The sequence below is a fragment of the Perca fluviatilis genome, chromosome 13, assembly GCF_010015445.1.
Source record: "Perca fluviatilis chromosome 13, GENO_Pfluv_1.0, whole genome shotgun sequence".
Taxonomy (NCBI): domain Eukaryota; kingdom Metazoa; phylum Chordata; class Actinopteri; order Perciformes; family Percidae; genus Perca; species Perca fluviatilis.
The window spans coordinates 14,609,559-14,632,246 of NC_053124.1; the positions used below are offsets into that span (position 1 = coordinate 14,609,559).

The 22,688-nt window shown below is 40.5% G+C and overlaps 1 protein-coding gene across 6 annotated transcripts; it reads right to left on the minus strand.

Moving 5' to 3' along the window:
• Positions 1–464: 464 nt before the first annotated feature.
• On the minus strand, positions 465–22,094 carry tbc1d5 (TBC1 domain family, member 5). 6 transcript variants are annotated; one of them, XM_039819356.1, is made up of 23 exons: positions 21,994–22,094; positions 16,597–16,651; positions 16,065–16,183; positions 15,115–15,172; positions 14,835–14,943; positions 14,528–14,617; positions 14,096–14,170; positions 13,034–13,101; positions 12,843–12,945; positions 12,203–12,291; positions 11,991–12,041; positions 11,770–11,839; positions 10,577–10,749; positions 10,331–10,473; positions 9,399–9,505; positions 6,939–7,024; positions 5,515–5,816; positions 5,307–5,369; positions 3,744–3,952; positions 3,407–3,506; positions 2,651–2,730; positions 2,318–2,548; positions 465–1,740 (listed from the first exon to the last, which is right to left on the minus strand). In XM_039819356.1, exons 3-23 carry the CDS (start codon positions 16,162–16,164, stop codon positions 1,444–1,446), a joined length of 2,604 nt encoding a protein of 867 aa, XP_039675290.1. In that variant the 5' UTR covers positions 16,165–16,183; positions 16,597–16,651; positions 21,994–22,094; the 3' UTR covers positions 465–1,443. The 6 variants fall into 6 exon arrangements, with proteins under 6 accessions (XP_039675290.1, XP_039675292.1, XP_039675293.1 ...); XM_039819358.1 differs by having other exon boundaries at positions 16,065–16,203; XM_039819359.1 differs by having other exon boundaries at positions 16,065–16,214.
• Between the last annotated feature and the right edge of the window lie 594 nt (positions 22,095–22,688).

Here is a 22,688-nt window from a genome sequence, read left to right on the forward strand (position 1 = left end):
CAAGTTCTGTGTATTGCAGACATGACATGATGGGGACTACTGTATATATATGAACCAGACCCATGGGGCTGTAATGTGCCTCTAATTAGCTTCTATTCATGGCTTCAATGCTCAGTAGGGTTGAAAGATCATGGTTAGAGTCACATAATTGAGAAGTATTTGTATGTTTAACGGCATGTTTTATAGTTAATTACTTCAACTAAAAACAATCTCACCCATAGATATACAGTCTACGATCTCACCATGAGATCCAATTTTGTAGCTATTCGGGAGCTTTGAACATGACCGCTCCATCTACTGATGAAGATCATGTGATATGATCGAAAGCTCCAGAACAGCTACTGAATTGAAGCGGTTGAGAGATTTTCCTCAAATGCTGTTTCCAAGGTCAACAGTGAAATCAGAAGTTTACATTGTCTTAAAAGCAAGCACAGTATTCCCAAAAAGGCACAATAACTTCAGTGTGTAGCAAGAGCGACATAGTTTTATTGGTCTTGAGTTAATTAAATTGAACGGGCAGCTAGAGGGACATTCTTTGTGCGCTGCTTTACATGGTTTCCACAGGACACGAGAACAACTCCGTTGTAATATGAGAAATATAAACGGTCAATTACCACATTAAAATGTCCACATTGGAATCACTTAAAAAAAAAAAAAAAAAAGGGAAAAAAAGACTTACTCCATAATTTAATAATTTTTATCAAGGAAACTAAACTAAGGATTAAAAATATTTTCTTAAAAATTAAAAAAAGAACACTAACAAAAAGAATAAGATCACAGAGTCAGGTTTTGTTTGGTTGAGAGAATAATAATGGTCAGAGGCACTGGTTTAGGAGGGGGAGAAAGCTGCCCTCGAAAACTGGCATGAGGACATCATCCTTCTTTCCTTTGAGTATCAGAGAAGAGAGCTTCCTCTGTCAGAACATAGACATACAGGCATAACACGAGCTGAGGCATGGCCTGAAGAATCAGAGTATTGCACTCCTGATCATTACAGTAAGCTCGGGAAAGAATTTGCAGTTTAAGGTCCAACTCTTCAGAGTAATCATGTAGTGACAGGGTAAGCAGTTCAATGGCGCACTCTTTGTGTGGAGCAGGGCGCTACAGTTAAATATCATGAGTGACAGGAACCAGCATAATGAGGAGACAGGCATTAGGTAAATGAGATAGCATACAGCATCAGCTTAAACTGGACTGAAGTGGCACAGATGACAGGTAAAGAGACATAAGGTATAAGGTATTTGTGACTGAAAGTGTCACAGTCCACATGTGCAATTTTTAATAACATTTTTTTGCCGTCAGCAGCTCCGGCGGTGCTCCACTAAAAACTGCAGATTCCACCCTCTGATCACAAGTCAGTTTTTTTGTTTTGTTTGATCTTCTCCTCTGAACGGGATAGGATACAGGTATAAGAGAAGCAGAGGGACGGGGCGATTGGCTGGTTCACAGTTCGTTTGGGTTGACGATGGTGAAGTCAGAGTCCTTGCTGTGGGTGGAGCCCTCATCTGGGCTGGAAGAGCCCGAGGTGGTGCCTGCCATCAGGGGGTCATGGAAGGTCCCAGCCGCACCCTCGGGCTCCATTCGCACCAAGCCGCGCCCTCGCCTGATGGGAGGGGTGCGCTCGGCTGCAGCCCTTCCTCCTCCTCCTCCCCCTCCCTCGGCGGCCACCAGGTCTCCATCCTGGCACACGAGGATGTAGTCGTCCCAGTTCTTACCCTCGGAGCCGAGGGAAGACGCCACCTGCACACGAGAGATGGTGAGGGTCGTGTCTGTGTCTTTTTCTTGTGTAAGCAAAGATTCCGCCGTCTTACGTGAAATTGTTTACTTTCTTATTAACTTCTCTATAGTGCAATTAGTGGAGGTAGAAGGTGTGTACATAAACCAAGGCTGTATAACCACTCACTGCTGCTTGTTTGGCCCCTGAAGCCCAATGTATTCAAATGCAACAAACATCGGACTCCAGGGAACATGTGATTTAACAGTTGCTGTATAATGCAGCATAATTCTGGGTTTGATTCATTCTCAAATGGGACAGCTTTAGGGGCCCAATTCTGCAAAGAATACCATTCTCGTGAAAACACTGGATCATTTTTGCACACAGGGTACAGTTTGTTGGCACGAAAATGATGGGATTTAAAAAAGGTACTGAACACTGGATCAAAAGGTCAAACAATTAGACCAAACAACTGAAAACTAATCCTGTCTGAACCGAGAGTTAATACCGTCGGTCTTAACCGAGTAGTTAATACCAATACAGGTGCTGAAAGTGCAGAGCTCTAATTCCAGCAGCCCAAAAGAGGACCGATCAACAATTAACCTGTTGCTCAGGTGGGGTCATCGCCTGCTCCTCCTCTTTCTCATCCGTGCTCACGCTCCCGTCCTGATCAGAGTCCTGGCTCCGCCTGATGTTGTCATTGCTGGCGCTCAGCGCAGTTTCAGCGGCTGCCGTGATGGTGTAGTGATCGTCAGCGATGGAGATTTCCTCGTTCTCCTCGGCCTCCAGCTGGCTTTGGTTGAAGCGCAGCGCCCCCTTAAGGATGTCTTTGACCTGACAGGATGGGGGGGGGGATACGTCAAGTGTTAGAGAGACACACAGAGAACAAGCACATGTATACAGAGTATAATTACAAAAAAACAACTCAAGACTCACTTGTTTGAGTCCAGCCAGTGACACCAGGACCTCATCCTCTTTCTCCAGGTGCTCTTGGAGAATCACTTCCTGGATTTTACCTGTAGAGATATAATAAGCAGTCACCCACTCAAGCTATACCACCAGCTACAAAATTCCCTAATCAGTTGAATAAATTATATTAACAAATTGGAAATGTGTTTTAAAATCTAGAGCTTGCTTCCCAAAATGTCCCTGTTTGTACCTAATGTACTTTTTTGAGTCTAAAACTGTATGCATTTTGTAGTAGCATCAAAGTTTCCACAATCTGTGGTGTCCAAAGCATGTGCACTAATATTTTGTTTCAAATGCAATGTGTAAGATGGATAAAAACACTTAAAATGGCCTAAAATAAAAAAAAAAAACATCTATAATAACAACATCTATAAAAAGGTCAAAAGAAAACTATAATTAAGTGAAATGAACAGAAAAACAATGAATATATTACGCTGAAATTAAATAATTAATTTAAGCACAAATGACAATAAAGCATGTATCCATTTAATCCAATTTCCACACAAACAAATATATTTAAAATAAATAAAATGCTGGATTTGTTTATTTCAGACACTAACACATAATTTGTATCGTACTAACGTCTTCTTTAAAAAAAAAAAAAAAGGAACAACATTCAAGACCGCTAGTATTTGAACCGATGTTTCAGGTTTTAGATGCTGAAAATGAACATGGAGATTTGACCATCTGTTGCTGGTGCATATTTCTTGTGGCTGTACTCACAGATGTGAGCGTTCATCATCCTGGCACAGTATTTGCTCATGGCCTCCAGGTCGTTGATCTGGCCCTGCAGGAACGATACCTGGGCTTCCAGGTCCTCCTCCTGTTCAACACAGGTCAGAAACAGACAATAAGAAGCAGAGGGGAACAAAAAGGAGAACGCTTGGTAAGTAGAGGGCTGAAAAAATAAAAAAAAGGGTTGGGTTAGGGTTGTAACTGTGAGAGAAGATGAAAGAAATGACAAAGAGGGAGAGTTAAGAGAATAAGTCAGACACAAAGACATGGGACAAGTCTGTCAGTGAAATAAAGGAAGTTTACAAGAACAGAGCAAACCGCTCACCGACTCTTTCTTGCCCATGGTCTTGCTGTGGGAGCGAGAGCGAGTGATGTTGAAGAAAGAGTCTTTCTTGGTGGCAGAGAGGGGCGGAGATGAAGTGCTGACATCACTCCCTCTGGAGGGGGGAAAAGGCGGGGAGGCGGCAGACTGAGCCCGCCCACCTGAGAGGCTTTCTATGCTGGGAGAGGAGCTGACTGTCCTGGACCTTTGGCCTGAAAAAGGGTCAGAAGGAGATAGGACAGAGGACTAAATATTAACACAATACGAATGTGCAAAATTTACAAATTGAAAATATAATAATAGGATATTCTAAAATCTTACACGCCTTTACGACAGTGTTATATTGCTAAAGCATGGCCGGTAATTCCTGACCTTGGGATCAGTAGGTCTCATAAAATCATTTCAGTTCAAGGTTCACCTACTGGCCTCTGCTGATGGAGATGCAGTAAAAAAAAAAAAGCTTGAAAAATGTTATTAAGTGGATGCTGACTTAAGATTTTTTTCTCACATAAAACTGTTGTTTGGGAAGGCTAAAAGAAGAGGCAGAATACTATATAGATATACATGTCTATATATCTAAAAAATAATGAGAGGTTATGCTTCGTTTATTATAAAATGTTTAAATTAAGGAGTAGACGAGCACCACAAGCATATGAAGCCTCGAGCGTGTAATAATTGGAATTATTACAGACTTTTAAAATTATAATCAAAACATTGTTTAATATAAAAAACCAAGAATAAATTGATCAATTACATTTGTATTTATATTATGCATTAATAGTTACATTTTAAAATGGAATAGTTAAATTAATTTAACGTTTTAAACTCACTTTTTGCAATGACTTTTACGTTCACCTGCTTCTTACAGTTTTGATTTTGTGAAGAAAAAAAAAAAAAAAAAAGCCGTTTGCCCACTTAACATTAAGCTTCAACCAACAGAGCATCAGCAGGAGCTCCGGTTGGCCGGCTGTTTTATGTTGGCATGTGTAGAGACAGACCAATCAGAGCTCCTGCTGCTCTGTGAATGATGTTCGTTACTGTATATGTAAATTAATTTAATCAATTAAAAATAGTTTGTTATATTTATCACTTTATTATAATTAAAAATGATTCAAAGTCTCCATAAAAGGGCAAGAGGAAACCATGTTTCTCTGCATTTGTCTTTGTAAAGGCAAAGAAAACTTGCAAACACATGACACATAACAACATTTACATCCACTGGGACATAGACATGAAGCACACACACGCACCACGTTCATGAGCACATGATCAAAGCAATGCCGACAGCAGATGCCACAAGTGATCCATGATGTGTACGCCATCAGTGTAATTTCAAGGGATGTGGCAAGCTGTGATCTCCCTCTGCTGGTCAAAGGTTTCCATTACATGCTGTGGGCACTGATGTCCATTTACTGCAGCGTGTACCTAAATAGCTTCTAATTAAGCAGCAGGAATACTGCATGAAATGCTGTGTGCAGACATGCAAAGGCAGCGACATGAGCATTGACAAATAGGAGGGGGGGTGGGGGGGGGTGTCACACAAGCGGTTGCCATGGTAGCAGTTACCTTGTGTGTCAGTGTGAGTCTGAGCTGGGAGAGATACCTGAGACACTCCACCTGAAACTACATCTAACAGACAGGAGAGTGAAAGCTGATGCTGCCACACCCACACATACCAAAACAATTTTGCAGAAATTTAGATAATCCGTACATGCTGCCAATTCACCAGTCATTTAACAGCCAACAAGGTAAATGTGTGTGTCCTGTTGCTCACCTTTGCTCAGTTGGACAGGCATGCTCTCGGACTTGAGCAGGCGGTAGTGCTGAGACTGTGCGTGGCTCTGGCTCTGCGGCACGGCGTGGCCTGACGGAGGCTCAGCCAGCGGGTGAGGCAGGGTGGGCGAGGCCGCCGATGCGTGGGAAGTTGATGAGGAGGAGTGTACCTCGCTGTTGATTGGCGAGATGCTGCCGGACCCGCCCGATATTGCCGGAGCGATGAGCTTCCTGCCGAAGCTCAGGAGGCTGCTGGAGACCTTGTTGATGTTGAGGGGGGCGGGTTTTGTACTGGAACCAGAGCTGGAAAGACAAAATTACCTTGAGGTAAAAAAATTAAAATAAAACTGGGAGGAAAAAAGCCTACAGATTGAACAAATGGTGGATACTTGGGACTGCCTTCCTTTTTCCAAAACACACTTTTAGTGTTTAGATTAATTTCCTACCTTGCAAGCAACCCACGATTTCCATTTTATTTCTGTACAGAATAAAGCTCAACTTGCAGAAACTTGAAACTTGTGTGAATAGTTTCCATCACTGAAAAAATGTCAAACCTCTGGTACTCTCAAGTCTTGAATGTCAAGAAGAGTTCTGTTCTTGTTTGTGGTAACAAGACCAATTTTCAAAGCAGTTCCTACTTGCAACTGAATGCTTTGTGCACAACACTTTGCAAATACAGCTTTGACATAAAAAATAAAAGAAAGACCTCAAAGTGTTCACTGAGATGGACTGCCAATATCATGCACATTTTGAACCTCTGTAATATGATTTTCATGCTGCAATGAAATGGAAGCCAGTCCAACATTGGGTGGCATGACCTAAGTACCTTGAGAATGGTGTTCTTTATTGACAAAGAAACTGAGTGACGTGCATCAGAAACATTCAAGAGGACTACAACTACAAGAGGAATTCAAAATTTAAACTAACGAACAAGCTCAAGGCAGATTCTTCAGGCTAGTCATTACGTGCAAATCAACGCTACAACTGTTGTACTAGTTGTAGAAGCAGTTGGATCAGTGTATTAAGCCATAAATTGGCAAAAATATACACCGGTTTGTAACATAACATTTCTAAAAACATGTTGCTAACTGTGACACAGCTGGTGACAGGTTTTGTCACTGGTTTTGATGTGAAAAGTGCTGAATATTGAAGTCTGCTGTGAATTCAAGAAAAAGAAACACCTCCGATGTCTGTGAAGGATGAAACTACAAACATTTTACTTCATCCAAAATACTTTCAGATAAAAGTGGACAATTTAAAGGGGTACCCTGACTTTTGATCTTAGAGAGAAGAACAGGTGTGTGTGTGTGTGTGTGTGTGTGTGTGTGTGTGTGTGTGTGTGTGTGTGTGTGTGTGTGTGTGTGTGTGTGTGTGTGTGTGTGTGTGTGTGTGTGTGTGTGTGTGTGTGTGTGTGTGTGTCTTTACCGTGTCCTGTTCATCAAGTCAGCTCCCCTCGTTTTGTAGTAATCCAGGTTCTGCTGGAACTGGTAGTTGACAGGTCGTGGATAGTTCTACAAAAGGGAGAGACAGAATAAACTTTTTTTGGCTTGCAAATTTACAAGTCAGAAAACATGTCTGCTGTGCATGATAAACAGAGTGAACATGTCAACCTAAAATCTGTGCATTTCTCACACTATGTGTGCATGCATGACTACGTCAACACGCAAATGCACGTGCCTTGATGTTTCTGAGTCAGTACATATGAGCAGCGAGCATCTTTTCTGCTCCCCCCTCACCTCACTGTCATTAGGGATGACCGCCCCCCCTCCCTAGCACCCCCAGGTGTAACTATGATGTGGACGTGCTGTGACAGGGTTGTTCACCTGGGGGAAACACTGTCACGTTGGATCAGCACCTTCCTGGATTTTTCATCCCAGGAGAGTAGCAGACAGGGGTGTGGTTGAGTTGTTGTGTTTGAGTGTACGGGTCAGTGAATTTGGAGGAGGAACAGAAGATAGTTTGTACCGGGACAGTGAGATGTTAGCCAAGGTCAAAAACATGTCTGAGTTAACGTACATACACATCAACAACTGGTTTTTATATAAAAAGGTAAAGGGAAGCATGTGATTTTGCTGTGTGTAAAGAGAGGTGTAAGAGAGACTGACAGAAAACAGGGCCTCCAACGTAGTGCGTGTGTGACTGGGAAAGAGAGAGAGCAACAATGAAACAGGAAAAATATATTGACGGCTGCAAGATATGAGGCCAACCTTCATTTACTCTGCTAGATTCTGAATACATAGCATAGCTAGCTAGTATAATTAGGCAATAACATTTCCTAATGATCACTCACTTTCCCCTTTAACAATGGGCTATTTCACAATTTTTCAGTGTGTTCAAATTCATGATTGTGGTTGACTGAAAAACATACCTGCACAAAAAACAGAGGGCAAAAAGACTAGCTGATATCAAAAAGCCAATTTATGCACCCATAACAAAACCGTATTAGACGTGAGGATTTTGAAAATGAAGCCACTAAATCGTATATGCAATTTGTGGCAAGAATTAATCCTTCTAGCTGGCTCGATCCAACCCTGCAGTATTTGGAGTCAAAATCAAATCTTATTCTGACAAATGTATCCTGTTTGTACCACCTTTAGTCTTTTGTGTGCCCAAATCAGGGTCAGTATTGCCAGCGCATTGCCAGACCTTTTAACGCACTGAGTGGGTCATATATCAATGTTGATAGACCCTCTTTAACAAGAGTGTAAATAGATGTATATGTTTTGTGGACTTGACAACAACAGGGGTTTAATGTTTGGTCTGTTTTACCACTAGACCCATACCAATGTATGTGATGAAAACATTTTTTTTTAGGTAGCTGTGTTGTGATATTTCAAACTCATCTTGCAGAAAGTGTTTTTTATTAGTGATGTGTGACTGTGCCAACCTTGAGCTCTCATATCTTTTTCTCAGATCTTTCTTAAATGTTGCAGGTCTTAATAGGATTTAGAAAGCTTTATTTGTGCATTACATACAGTATATAGAGGCATTAAACATGTACAGTATGCATCTGTACAACTTCCTCTTTCTTATTAACTGGTTCATTGACCGCACCTGTGCTTCATGTATTTACAGTAAGGGGCTTAACATCATAAATATTTAACAACTGAAGTGTGAGGAACTGAAACATTTGCAGCCAATTTTAACTTCACGTCTTACACCTAAGCATTTTTTCCCACAGTGCTATTAGTCTACAGTACACGATGTTGTTCGAGGATTCCAGCCCAGTGTTTTGTGTGTAGGCAAGTGTTTCACTTCTGCAAATCTTCTCGCATCTCTGCAAAAAAAACAAGAGAAACTAGAAGGGCACTCAAAGAGAGCAGACATTGGCCAAAGCATGCGCTATCTCAAAATGTGAATTTTCCCAGTCGGGATCTAATTTTCCCAATAATTCTGACAACACGAATGCAGTACATAGACCCTATTTCGCCATGTTAACCAAAGTGAAAAAACTTTGTGTATCTGCCCCGTGATTCGGATCTGCTCCAAAAATGAATGGATTCTTCTTTGGCCCATGCTACACCCTTCTACTAAGTTTAATGAAAATCAGGCAAGCAGTTTTTTCCGTAATCCTGCTGGCTGACAGACAGACAAACAAACAAACCAAGCCCAAAACATAACCTCCTTGGTGGGAGGTAATTATTCTGTTAGCACAGTATCTCCTCAGAACTGAATAATTCTCACTTTCTCTTCTCCATTTTAACTTGTGACCGGTCAGACATAATGAAAGTGCTTAATATACCACAACAGGGTTTTCCAGGGAAATTGAAGAGTAACAAACACTACTACTAAACCATACAGCTTCTGTTCTTGGAAACAAAATCAACATGTACAGTAATGACAATAATCGTCCAATTACTTTTGCAAGTGTGGTTGTTTGCTTACTTTGGGATCTCGGAGGAAAAGAGCCTTTTGCAGCAGGGAGTTGATGTCTCCTAATGGAGGGTAGTGCATTAGCAGGCCAAGGCAAGTCTGGAAGTTACTAGCAATGACTGAAACAGACAGAGCAACAAATGCAGTTAGAAATCTAACCTCAGAATTCATTCAAATATAGTACGCTATTGCATTAGCAGTGTGTCACATTTCAGAATTAGGCAGTATTAGTAAAAAAAAAAAAAAAAAAAAAAAGACAAGAAAAAAACTCAAGCAAGACTGAGCATTCAGTCTTGCTTAAACATGCTAAATGGACACTCATGTATTATAATGCAATATGGCTTCCTTAGACATGATAGAATATGCTTTTACAAATAGTTTCAAATGAAAAAAACAGTTTAGCGCTAACACCATGAAACTTCTACCTTCAGGGTACCCTTCAGAAAAACACCTCTCTGATGAACAGCTTCCTCTTTGTGCCCAGGACACTTACAGTATAGCTGTAACAGCACTACAGTGCTACTGATTAACAATATCACTTTGTCTTTTGTGTTCAGTGTTTGCAACTTAGAACTTTGTATTTCAGTTTTCCTTTTAAAAGTATACTTGGACATGACGATGAATGTGCACATTGATTGTAAAGTCTTCTTAAATGCTGTATGTATTTGGTTCCTTGGCAACAGTTCTACAGCAACAGGGATTTAATGTCTTACTTAAAGACACGTAAGGAGGCACTGTGTTTGCCGACATTAGATCTTAAACCCCCATCTCGCCTGTATGGCAGCAAAGAGCTACTGTATTCTATTTAAAGCAATATGACCCCATCTGATTAAATGATGTGGAGCAAATCACATTCTTCCAGTTAAGAGTTTCTTATGAATATGACATGCTACAAAGACAACACATGGCGTTATTGGATTATTCCAGAAATAAATGCCGCATACGAGCATCTCGGATGTAGAGCAGCATGGCCACAAAGATGTAGTCCACCAGGTCTAGAGTGATGCTGTCAGCAAACAGGGCATCCCACACCACCAGCAGGTCCTGGAGTGGGAACTCGCGGCCGAACAGCAGACGTACCCACCGGCTGCAAGACAAAGGGACAGAGAGAGAAAAAGAGGGTAACTGCATTTGTTTACAGCTGAGGGTCAAAGTATCAGATGCACTGAGCTACAGGTGTAAATACTGACATGCCGTAGATTTGCGGGGCAATCTCCAGCCGGTTGACGTGCATGTGCAGTTCAACGTCGTGCTTCTTCACCAGCTGGTCCTGGATGCGGTTGACTTTGGTCACTATGGCAACAGATGGCCCCGCGTCCTGGGGCCGTGCAAACGGGATGCTGGTCAGCATCTCTTCCTTACCCTGGAACAGTAGATCATTATGTAGTTAGCATATCATTATATAAACAAACAGTCATGAACAGCATCTATGTCCATATGATCAACATTTACTGGATATGTTAAAATGGGGCAATAGTGACAAATACAGAGTTTCTTTTTAGGTGTGCATAAAATTGTCGGATTTTGAACCAAAGTTTATTTTAAGCCTAAATGTGCAGTTTGTTCTATTTAGATATTGAAACATTTATTAGTTATAAACCCGTTTTGTGTCATTTTTATGAAATCAATCCCCATTTTTACTATATATAGTCAGCATATAAATAAGCAACAGCCACTCAATATATTTACATTCTGTTATCACCTCACTGTATAGTAATTTAGATTGTTGGTGGTGGAATCTGCTATTCCCATCCTGGATTCAAATTACCTACCTACAGTGAGAATAAAGGATTCAAAGGAAATGTAATGTTTACTGTTCACTCTCCTATAGGCATATCAAACCTGTTACAGGTTACTGCTAACACAAACCCAACATTTCCTGCTGCAGCTAGTTCAAATTAAAAGGGCAACTGGCAAAACATGAGAGGGCTTTTATTGTGAAGCAGTCACAGGAAACGCAATGCAGTTGTAACCACGATCATTCATCAAAAATGTGTTTACAAAACAAGACAATAGTCATTTCTGGCACTATTTTTGGCAGTGAATCAGTTTTCAATATTGCAGGGAGTAATTAAACAGGACGCAGCAGTCACACACTCCCAGTTTCTCTACAACCAGCTCTTCACTGTGACCTGCTGATCCGAGCATGCTGTAGCATTTATCGCACTTGCCGTTACCCTAGTAACCACAGGTCTCGTCAAATCAACTGGCAATGACATTTTGAGGATTAATCCTTAGTGTTAAAATCCTTTCGTTAGCATACCAGGTATAATGTCATGTCTTCTGTGGAGTCATTATAGCGCAATCAGCCAATATTGTTTTACAATGCACAATCAATTACTGTAATTACAACGTCAAAAGCAGATCTTCAGATCAAACTGACCTTTCTCACTTCCCTCTCATAGCTGGAGAACCACGGCTCTGCTGTCTCCATCAGCTGTGAGAACAAGGCACTATAGATAGAGGTGTGTGTAATGAGCAAACAAAGACGGAGAACATATTGTGAGATGGAGACAGACATAAACCAATTCCAGTTATTAGAAAAGTTACGAAATTTCTGAATATGAAGACTGGTTATTTGTCTGATATTAGGAGTGTACTCACTAGGCATCGTGCTCAAGATACGCTGGGTTCAACAGACACTTCATCTCCTCACTGTAGAAAAAGAAAATTTGATCTTTCTCCAAATAGATGCAGAAATATTTTTGTCTTCTGACTAGAGCACAGGCTTTGGAAGCAAATGCAGGTCTAAAAAGGTGTTTATGGCAACTAAAAAGGTGAAAGAATTAGTTTATATTAGGCTATGAGGAACTGACCTGGGGCTGGCCGTCTCGCTGGCATGCTGGAAGGCTTGATGGTCACAGTGTAGCACAAACACTATGGGAGCTAGCAACTCGTGCATCCCCTACAGACAGAGAAGAAGAGAGTGGAAGACGTTAAAGGGTAGTGGAGAGGGAAAGGATGGTTCATTTGTGATCAGTCTTTCTTTAATAGTGATGCACGAGGTTTCTAATCTGTGATGACAGGTTTAATTTAGATATTGTTAGCCACTGCCCGGCCATGTGTCACTTCCACTTTGCAAAAAAGATGCTGTACTGGCCGTCTATTCAGTCGCTGGCACTTGTTACAGACACTGATAATGATTAGGTTACAAAGGCATTTTGTTCTTTTGTCTGAGCGTAACGCACACACACACACACACACACACACACACACACACACACACACACACACACACACACACACACACACACACACACACACACACACACACACACACACACACACACACACACACACACACACACACACACACACACACACACACACACACACACACACACACAGAGACATCAAAAGAACCCATTTTCAAGGACCTTTAAGAGAAACTAAACATGTCTGACTTTTACATTTAAGCTCTGTGAATGAGCTGTTGGGACAATGTGTCAATCCTACCTGTTTATACAGTAACTGTTCATTTTCTCTGGCATAACAGAAGAGAATGTCTGTCAGCTTGGTCCTCACGTCGTCATCCTGGAAGTAACGAATCTCGGGGAACCTTGCGCAAAAAATAAAAGGAATTGTTAACCTCATGTTGACATCACAAAGCTTTCAGGTATTGGGTATGAAAAAAAAATGATACTGACGTTCTCAACACGTCCTGTTTGATCATCCCCTTCAGCTCCTTATCTTGGAAGAACTTGTTCCACAGGCTCTGGACAGTAGAGGAAAAAAATAAGATGGACAAACAATATTCAGAAACCTGGAGGATTAAAGGAGCCAATGTGACACGACAATAATTAGAAATGGTGACTGGAAAAATCCATCAATAGAGGGTAGATGGATCAAACTGCCTTTCCAAAACCAACATTTTAAAAAGCTATTTCCACAACTTTTCAAAGCAGTAACTTACTGATGTTGATTGTTTAATAAATGACAACATGCTAATTACAGACCAGACACTTTGGTTTAATTCAGTTGCCTTTTGTGCATCAAGAGTTCATTTCAAAATAACTATTTTCTATACAATTAGTAGCTACTTACTGTGTTGAGTTTGTTTATTTATTTATATATATATATTTTTTTAATTTATTAATTCATTCTTGGACACTCTATTCTTCACATAATTTGAATTGTATCCTTGCCTGTAGACAGTTTTACATTTTTCATGTTTAGCTAACCTGCTGTGTCCTGACTACAATACTTACACTTAGCAATTCATTTGAAATCAACAGGAAGAGTACCAATTGCACTTTGTCTGTATTTTCTCTATAATTAGTAGCAAATTACATATTCCTTTCCAGGAAACCTCCCCACTTCCCTAGATGGCCAATAACAGCTCTTGTTTACTCTCGGTTATTATCAGTGTGGCTGTTTGAGTCCATGTCATCACCAAATTCAGAACCTATAAGTGGTAAAGCAGCAGGCGAATTAATTGGGAGATGAAAAATAAATGTTAGAAAGAAAAAAAACTGAATTAGTTTTGGAATATTTTTAAACACTTTATTAAGTGCCTAATTTAACATCAATTCAATGGCTTCATAATTACTTTAAAAAAAATCTGTTAATGAATCACTGAAATAGTCTGTAATTATTGCAACAACACAGTCTGTAGGGAATGCATTAGGGTCACATTTTGTATGCAAATATGAAGTAACTGACTAACAAAGAAAAGAAGACCGACACCACACACACACACACACACTCACCCCTTCATCCTGGGACAGGGGGTTGTTGACCATCAGGTCCTGTTGGCCTGCAGCCTTGCGAGGGTTAGTGATGTGCTGTGACAAAAAAGAAAAACACACCACAAAGACGTCAATAACATTCACAGATCAGCGATCAATTAATTCCTAAAGGGCTGCACTGCCAAAAATGCATGACCGTATTATAACTGGGGTTCCCTCAACTATAGCAACATATACTGTAGGCGGGTATAAGTTCTATTACGTTTTAAATGTCTGTGGTAGTTGAAACAGTGAATAGTTCCTTTTAATGTAATTAATAATATAATGTATTAAGATTATAATGAGAGACATAATGCTCCACACATTGCTGCAGAAAGCTACTGCAACTTTGGATGACTGTATAACCATTTTCACATCATGCAGAGGGAAACGGCCACACAGAGGCGCTCTCACCGTCTCTTTGATCTTCTCATACTGGGCCCGGAGCTCATTGGTCTTGTTGATCCACTGACCCTTGTCTTCTGGAAGAGCCTCCAGGTACAACTGCAGACAGCCAGCACACAGGTTAGCGCATGCTCTCAAAAGTCGTCAACATGCCCATTGCCCACAATTGACACTGTCAAAACTAAACTCTAGGCCGCTGTTTCCAGCAAAGAAGGTTTGTGAGCTGCCAGAACGGCTGTCTTTTTCTACGCCAGGGAAACTGCCAAAGCCACTTTAATCAAACTCGATAGGACTGCTTGATCCACTTGGCAGTTACCTTCCAGCATACGCTCCGAAAGCGGCTGCTCCTCAGGCGACCGTTGATGCCCGCCTGCCGGATCCTGGCCAGGTAATTACTGTTGAGGAACAAGTCGTCCCATTCTTTCCTGTGCAGGGGAAGGGAGGCAGAGGACAAGGAGATTTATGAGCTTTTCAACCCAAATTGGGCACGGTATTGCATCTAATTTGTCATCCAGCAGTAGACCAGGAGGCTGGAGCAATGAGTTGGGCCAAGAGTTTATGGTACACCCACACAAGAAAATGCTGGAAACACTCACCTGTATGAGAGGAAGGTTGACTGAGACTGTGAGTTAGTGCTGCTGTCAAGAGATCCTCCTGTTAAAGCGCACACACACACACACACACACACACACACACACACACACACACACACACACACACACACACACACACACACACACACACACACACACACACACACACACACACACACACACACACACACACACACACTTAAAGCTTAATAAACAAAAACATAACCTTTGACAATTACTATAATAAAAGGAACTGGCCTATTTACTGCTTCCAAATGATGCATCAGTTATTTTTGGGCTTCTTTCTCTAGTCATGTAGTGTAGCAAAAAGGGGCCAGAAGCGGAGAAAGTGACGTCAGAGAGTAGTGTAGAGCACCATACTCCTCTTTGTCTTTATTGGCGGTAATAAGTCTAATTTGGCCTGCAGGTGAACATGCATTCAACTCAGAGAGCTGTCTATCAACATTAGTTACAGGAGTAGATCATTCCACAGGGACATTCAGCATGAATATTCATCAGTTCCACAACATGCCAGCCCCCAACATCTTCTCTCTCTCACACGTAAACATAAAAACACAAAAACACCCTCAGCCCGGGGGCGTCGCCTGCCACGTCTGTGACTCACACTTCGCAGTGAGCTCCACATTTCTTTCTTTTTCTTTTTTTTTTTTTAAATCATCTCCTTCTACCTAGAAGTTATTGTGACTCTCTCTCCTACTCTATGTCTCCTACTGGTCACTTCTCTGAATGTAAGAGTAGGTTTATATACTGACAGGTAATTCTTTTATGAAGCAATTTAACAAAATATTAGAGCCCGGCATTAAGGAACAAATGAAGAACTGTCTCAACACGACAGAAACACCAGTACATTTTGAGTTTAGGCACTAAAATGTCTTTGCCACAGGTTGTGTTTGAGAGTTTAAAATCATAGTCTGCTGTGAGAGTTGACATACTGTTGTGGTTCTTGTTGAAATTATTGAGCGGGTCGAAGCCCGTCTCCTGCTGCTCGTCTGTCTGGAGCGGGTGGCGGGTCTCGAAATTGGGGTGCTGCATGACCGCTACCCAGCTGGACCTGGAGACAGTAAAGGAGACCAGAGAGAAACCAGAAAAAAGAAACCAGAATTAAATGACAGGTTAGTGCAACAGCACAGCTAGCAGATCTGCTAGAGACCACCCAAACTACAGGCCAAACTTTGAGTAGCTGTTATGCGTGACTTTTAAACTCAATCCAAAAACGCCAAATGATAAAGCACAGCAGCTTCCCTTTAAACTGACTACCATCTACTGATAGAGAAACTGACCTTTGATCAGGGATTGTGCTGACAGGCCAGGCGTCTGCTCTGCTTCAATCTTCTTGAGCAGGAGTATTATTCTGAAATTGACCTCTTCATGAAGGGTTGCATGCAAAATCGATGTACTGCAACCACTGAAGTCCCCCTGCTACTAACATTAAATGCAGTGGAACGGTTAAATCTCTGGACTTACTGTCACAGCCTCGTGATTCTCCTCAGCCAAGACTCCGAAGAAAAGGATGACTCTGCTAGAAGAAGAGGAAACAATGATGAAACTATACACCTTCAGCGCACAGGGAAATAAAGAACATTGTTCTTAACGGGCCAAAAACAATGTAGGTGTTATCTCTAAAAGAATGAAACAAAGAAAACAGGAAGCAGTAAAAGAAAACCACTGTCATGTACTACCTATCCACTGGACTTCTACTGTGTGATGCCTTTAAAAACAATGTAGCTCTAGAGTCAAGGGGGGTAGTGGAGGGTAAAATCACTACTTTATATCTTAGAATAGCATTTGCATAAAGCTTGACATCTAATTCACTCTATGCCACAGTTATGAAAATCAAACTGGGATATACAGTATATATGAAGACATGAGTGAATAGGCTAACTAGTAAGTTTGGTTCTTTGATGATGATCACAAACAGAAGTTGGTGTTTATTCACCTTTTGCATTCAACACAACTTTGCAGCATAAAATAAAACAGTGACAGAGTTTGCTGTCAGTGAAGAATGGCTTAAATTAACATGAAGCACTTGAGCTGCCTGATGCCCTGCCACGCTCACTGTGATATATTAAACATAAGCAGTGATGCTAATGAGGTCATTAAGTAGGCAAATTAATGCATCCATTACATATTCTGATGTCAACACATTGGTCTTCACATAAGACATAGACAGTATTAAATGCTGGTTACAGCATCTGAAATGTCAGGATTTGATGCTTTTCTTACATAATAGTAAACTGAATATTTTTGTCATTTTGAACTGATAAAAAATGACATTTAAGATCACCATGGATTCTAGAAAATTAAAAAAAGCACTTTTCACCATTTTCTGATATTTTATAGAAAAAAATAATAAGTTAATTGAGAAAGTAATCAACAGATTACTCAATAATGAAAATAATTGTTATGTATGCATTAGGGCCGGACAAATTGAATTTATCAAATTACCATCATTATGAATCTTTAACAGATCTAAAGTTACTCTAAAGTCATTTTTAATAAGAGGTCTGAATTTTTAACTTTTAATTGTTAGACTACAGCAACCCCTTGACATCTAACCAGACGTTCAACCAACCAATCATGCCCCAGTCTAGTCCAGAAGGCCAGAATTGGTTAGCCTATACCGTAAATAAACAGAGCAAACATTTCAGAAGTTTGCTAGCAGCAGCAGCAAGAAAAACCTATGCACTCATGTACTACTGTATAACTAAATAGTTAGTTTACAGTTACCGGTGATGGAACAATGAGTCTAAAAATCAGTTGATCATCTGAAAATTAAAAATCGGAAACAATTCTGACGATCCATTAATTGTTTAAGTCATTAATCAAGCAAAACTGCACAATAGTCTTTGGTTCCAACTTCTCAAATGATTCTTTACTGTTTTGGATCATTGGTCAGACAAAGCAAGACATGTGAGAAGAAGATACTACCTTAGGCTCGGGGAAATCATGAATGGGAAATTTTCACTAAAGTCTGATATTTAAAAATCTACAAAACTATTCGTTGATTAATCGTCAAAAAACATTGTCAAGATTAATTGGAGTTAATAAGTAATAAGAGTTGCATCAGATCAGTGCATTGTGAGAGCTAAATGTGTCAATTTATGATTTTAGCTCAAATTGTACGGTTGGGAAGCAGACAAAAAAGGATTAGGATTGACAATATTGTCATAGTTTGAAGCAGGTAAACCCTGAGCCAACGTCCCTCTGCCAAAAATCACAGCTATGGGAAAAGTTTAACTTTCTCTGTGAGACATCACTATCTAGGTTAAACAATTCTTCCTCCATTTCTTTTTTATCCGGCTTGGGCTTATTCCACGTTTATGAATATGGTTAGCCTAATACACAGGCCTACAGAACAGCACGCTTCCACAGAGCATTAAGTTTCCTTTCGCTTAATTAATTGTGGAAATAACACAACAAAGGCATCTCTTAAACCTATTAACCATATGAATGGGACAACGCTCGATAATTCAGCTACACACGCCATCAAAATAGAAATAATTTTATATGCATTATGTATGTGCCTGTTTTTTCAGCAAACATCTGTTCTCCTCAAAGACCAATGCTCTCCTTAAGTCAGAGGGGTTTTTCTCCCTTCCCTCATAAAAAGGATATTATCCCATTAAATAATCGTAACTAATCCACAACTATAGGAAAGGCAGAGGAATGCTGTGAAGTATCTCCAATAATGCCTGGTTTCTTAGTTTCACTTCACAAAGATTGGCATGGAAGACTGATCAAACCCTCCTGAGCAACAACTACAATATATAACAGTAGTCATCTCGCACAGAATATCAAATTCATATCATCACTATCTGACTAATATTTGCATTGCACAAAGTGTCAAAAGATATTTTGAGGAACATTTTCCCCACATGCCTGCAAACACATCATTTGCCCATTCTTTCCAAAAGAAATAAATAAATAAAAAGTCACCCTAAACTTTACAAAGAGGCCTCCTCTGATCTCTCGCTGCTCCTTGTGCTTTCAGGAGGCATGTCTTGTGTGTGTGTGTGTGTGTGTGTGTGTGTGTGTGTGTGTGTGTGTGTGTGTGTGTGTGTGTGTGTGTGTGTGTGTGTGTGTGTGTGTGTGTGTGTGTGTGTGTGTGTGTGTGTGTGTGTGTGTGTGTGTGTAAGCCTTTGTGAAGTGAATGAAAGACGATGCGGGTAAAAGACTCGAGGCCTCGCCATGTTAGCACAGTGCCTGAAGCGAGTCTTGTCTTAGCCTTCTGCTGCCTTTATTACATCTTCCCAGAGTCAAACTGAAACGACATCCTAACTTTACTACATAATAATCAAGGCAAATAAGCTTCTGCATAATTTAATCCACAGCAACTGGAGACACCTCAATAATTAAAAAAACGAATCTTTTATGAAATAATCAAATCAATACATAATGAAATGCATAAATAAATCAGCAGACAAATAACACTGGGTCCATCTGTTCTGAAGTAGAAGATGTGTTCCTGGGATTTACAACCTCAGCCCGCGAAGCTACATCTGAACTGTAGCAGTTATATTATCTTGTACATTTAGATTTCTCAACCACTTTCTTTTTCAAAGTTATCGCCTCAAGCATGATTTCAAAAGGAGCAACGCCGATGTTTTGGATTGTGTGAAGCACACAGGAAGCATACCAAAGTCAAGTCAGATAGCCTCACTCTAAACCCCTTCCTTCAATAATCCTCAATGTGTGCTAAAAAACATTTCACTTCCCTTTTTAAAACACACATTACATCTTAAAGCGGCCACAAATATTACTGTATTTCCCACTTGAATAGCATCACATTCTTTAGGGAGACACAGATCAGCTGAAAAGCAAGGCAGTTCACCTCAATACAGCAGCCCGGTTAACAAATTCACTTGAGATCTTCAAAATGCAGAAGCAGGTTCGGTTCACGTATCGGCTGGATAACCACATGCTAGATATCCCACGTTCAAGCTGAGCTGACACAAAGAAGAGCTTCAGCCTGCTCTAAGCTCACTGGTCTAAAATGCACAAAGGCTAAACTATTCTGAAACTAAACCCAGATTAAAGTGTATTAAATGTGTTGCTGAGGTGCCTGCATAATATCCATTTAGAGACATCTGACTGAATTCCAAGTGAAATAAACAGGCTGCAGCCTTGTTTTCAGCTCTGGGAAATACTTAAACGAGAATGATTATTAAGCATTGACTAACAACATTAGTCATTAGTTGAACCAGTCCACAAGTCTTCATTTCCATGAACCGTTGTCAGAGCAGCCGTAAAATAGATTCAGAAAGAGAATCAGGTGCTCTTTAGAAGATGAATATTCAAATAGGAGTCTGCAAACGCGATGAGAGGAGCCATCACTGGGAGAGGCAGATTGCAGTTTAGTCAAAGTAAAACACCCCAGCTAAACAAACTCACATGCCTCTACTTCAGCACACAGAAAGAGCCCAGCAGCCTTCACAGTCACATGCTACACAAGAGGCTGCTGGAAACATGCTTGGGACCTTAACCCTTGCAAAATACCGTGAACTTGCTGGATCTTGATTGATTCAATTACCAAATACATTACAAGAGATGAAATCTGACAGATATCTGTCTGTATACAAAAAAAAACAGAGCAGTTTTTTCCAAACCTGGGGGTCTAGACCTCCACAAGGAATCACAAGACAAATCTAAGGGGTCGTGAGAAGGATTTTTTCTGACTTTAATGGTTGCCGTTTTTTCTTGTGAATTGCTGGATGATTTTACCTCTTCAGGTCTCGAAAAGAAAACTCAATGACTTACGCAACGGGTGCCAAGTAATCATAAGTACACAATACACATTGTTTCCTTCTAACAAGTGACAAGCCAAAAAGGTTGGGAATCAAAGCACAAGGGGAAGACCTTGTGCAAGAAGAACAAGGAAGAAACCCAGAAGCAGTAACACTCATTAATTTGCAGGAACAGACGAGTTTAGCGAGTATTACAAATTTCCCCACCACTGACTTGACCTACAACCTACTGTATTTCCTATCACTATATTTGTCAATGCAGACATGTATAGTAAAGGTCAGCTATTGTCTCCCAACACAACAGGTAGGTTAGTTACAGTTATGGGACAGTGGTCAACAACACAGCCTTGATTTTTGTCTCTAGTCAGGAGGCTTTTATCTCTAATCCAAAATAGCCTGCAGAATTTTAAACTACTGTATACTTTCCCTGCACACATATTTGTACCAAACGGATTCTTGGAAGTGTGAAGAGTTGTGTGAAACTGCATTAAACCGTGCAGGTAGGTAGGCAATGCTAGCGGTTACCATACTCCTACACTACCCTGAACCCATCTCTAAATCTGTCAGGCAGGGTGGGCCAGCCCGATGAAATGGGTTAAAGGCAACACGACACGACACTAGCAAATCTGTCATAAAGAGGAACCGTTTTTACAGTTTTGACGCCATAATTCATAGCCAGCACTAACAATGTCTGTAATCTATAATTTTACGTAAAACGCACACAGTGTCCGTCTGGTGACAACCAGTAGGATTATCGATGCAGGCATCTAGGCAAAACGCCAAACAACAGCTAAGCTAGCTAGTATCCTGTGTGGGCTAACAATGCTAAATGAAGTCTATGCTAGTTAAATAAACGCACAATGACAGGCCGTAGGTATCAATGTTGACTGAATATGACTACATATGACAGGGAGCAGGTAAGATAATGTGACGTTAGCCTGGCTGTTAGCAAGTTGCAACTGACCCGATGCACGGGCCTGTAAGCCACGAGACGAACTCGTAACACACTCTCCCCCACACACACACACACAACAAAAACACACAGGCTAATATAAGTGTAAGTAATGTCACATAGTAATCCATAACCCACTGTCGGATCCCACTGTGTTCCAGATACCTGTTCAGATCACGCAGGACTCCTCATTCTGATGTGTCTCTCGGGCTGTCTGCTGATTTGTAAACAGTAGCGCGAGTCAGGCGGATGTGCTGAAGTCCAGCTGACTGATCATGTGACCAGGAAGCTTTCGCTCTTGAGGCTTTGCAGTAATTCACCTGTAGACAACATCATAAACCACAAAAATGTAGTTTTTGTTTCAAGGCAATAATAAATGAGAAGTATATATCACTATTGCTTGAAATCGGTTATTAACCCTTGTGTGGTGTTCGGGTCTGTGGGACCCATTTTCAATGTTTGCTAAAGGAAAATGTATGCAAGCTCATTGGCCTTGGCTCATTTTCTGTGAAGAACATAAAAAATAACTTATTTTTAATAAGTGCACATCCCCCCTACACATATTACATATGAGGAGTTCGGGTCTACTGGACCCAAGTGTATTTAAATGTAGGTGCTATGAAACTATGTTGTCTTTCTGCACCTGCTATTCCCATACAAAGTTACAAAATTGTTACATTTCAAGCACTTTCACCTGTTATGATTAAGTTCTAAGAAATAAGCACCAAAATCTTGTTTCTATTTTTTTTTTACCTTTTTTTTATAATTGAATTTTCTTATTTTCTCACAAAAACCAAAACTGATCATATGATCATAAATGTGATCTCACAGGGGTAAATGGCAAATATGAACCATAAATG

Bases quoted from the DNA above. Each gene is read 5' to 3' on its own strand.
- tbc1d5 (XM_039819356.1), bottom strand. From the start codon at position 16,164: ATGCAGCACCCCAATTTCGAGACCCGCCACCCGCTCCAGACAGACGAG. The intron at 15,173-16,064 runs GTATGTCAACTC...GCGCTTTAACAG, and splicing joins TTTCAACAAGAACCACAACA to GAGGATCTCTTGACAGCAGC. The intron at 10,750-11,769 runs GTCAGTTTGATC...CTACTGTTCCAG, and splicing joins ATGAGAGGGAAGTGAGAAAG to GGTAAGGAAGAGATGCTGAC.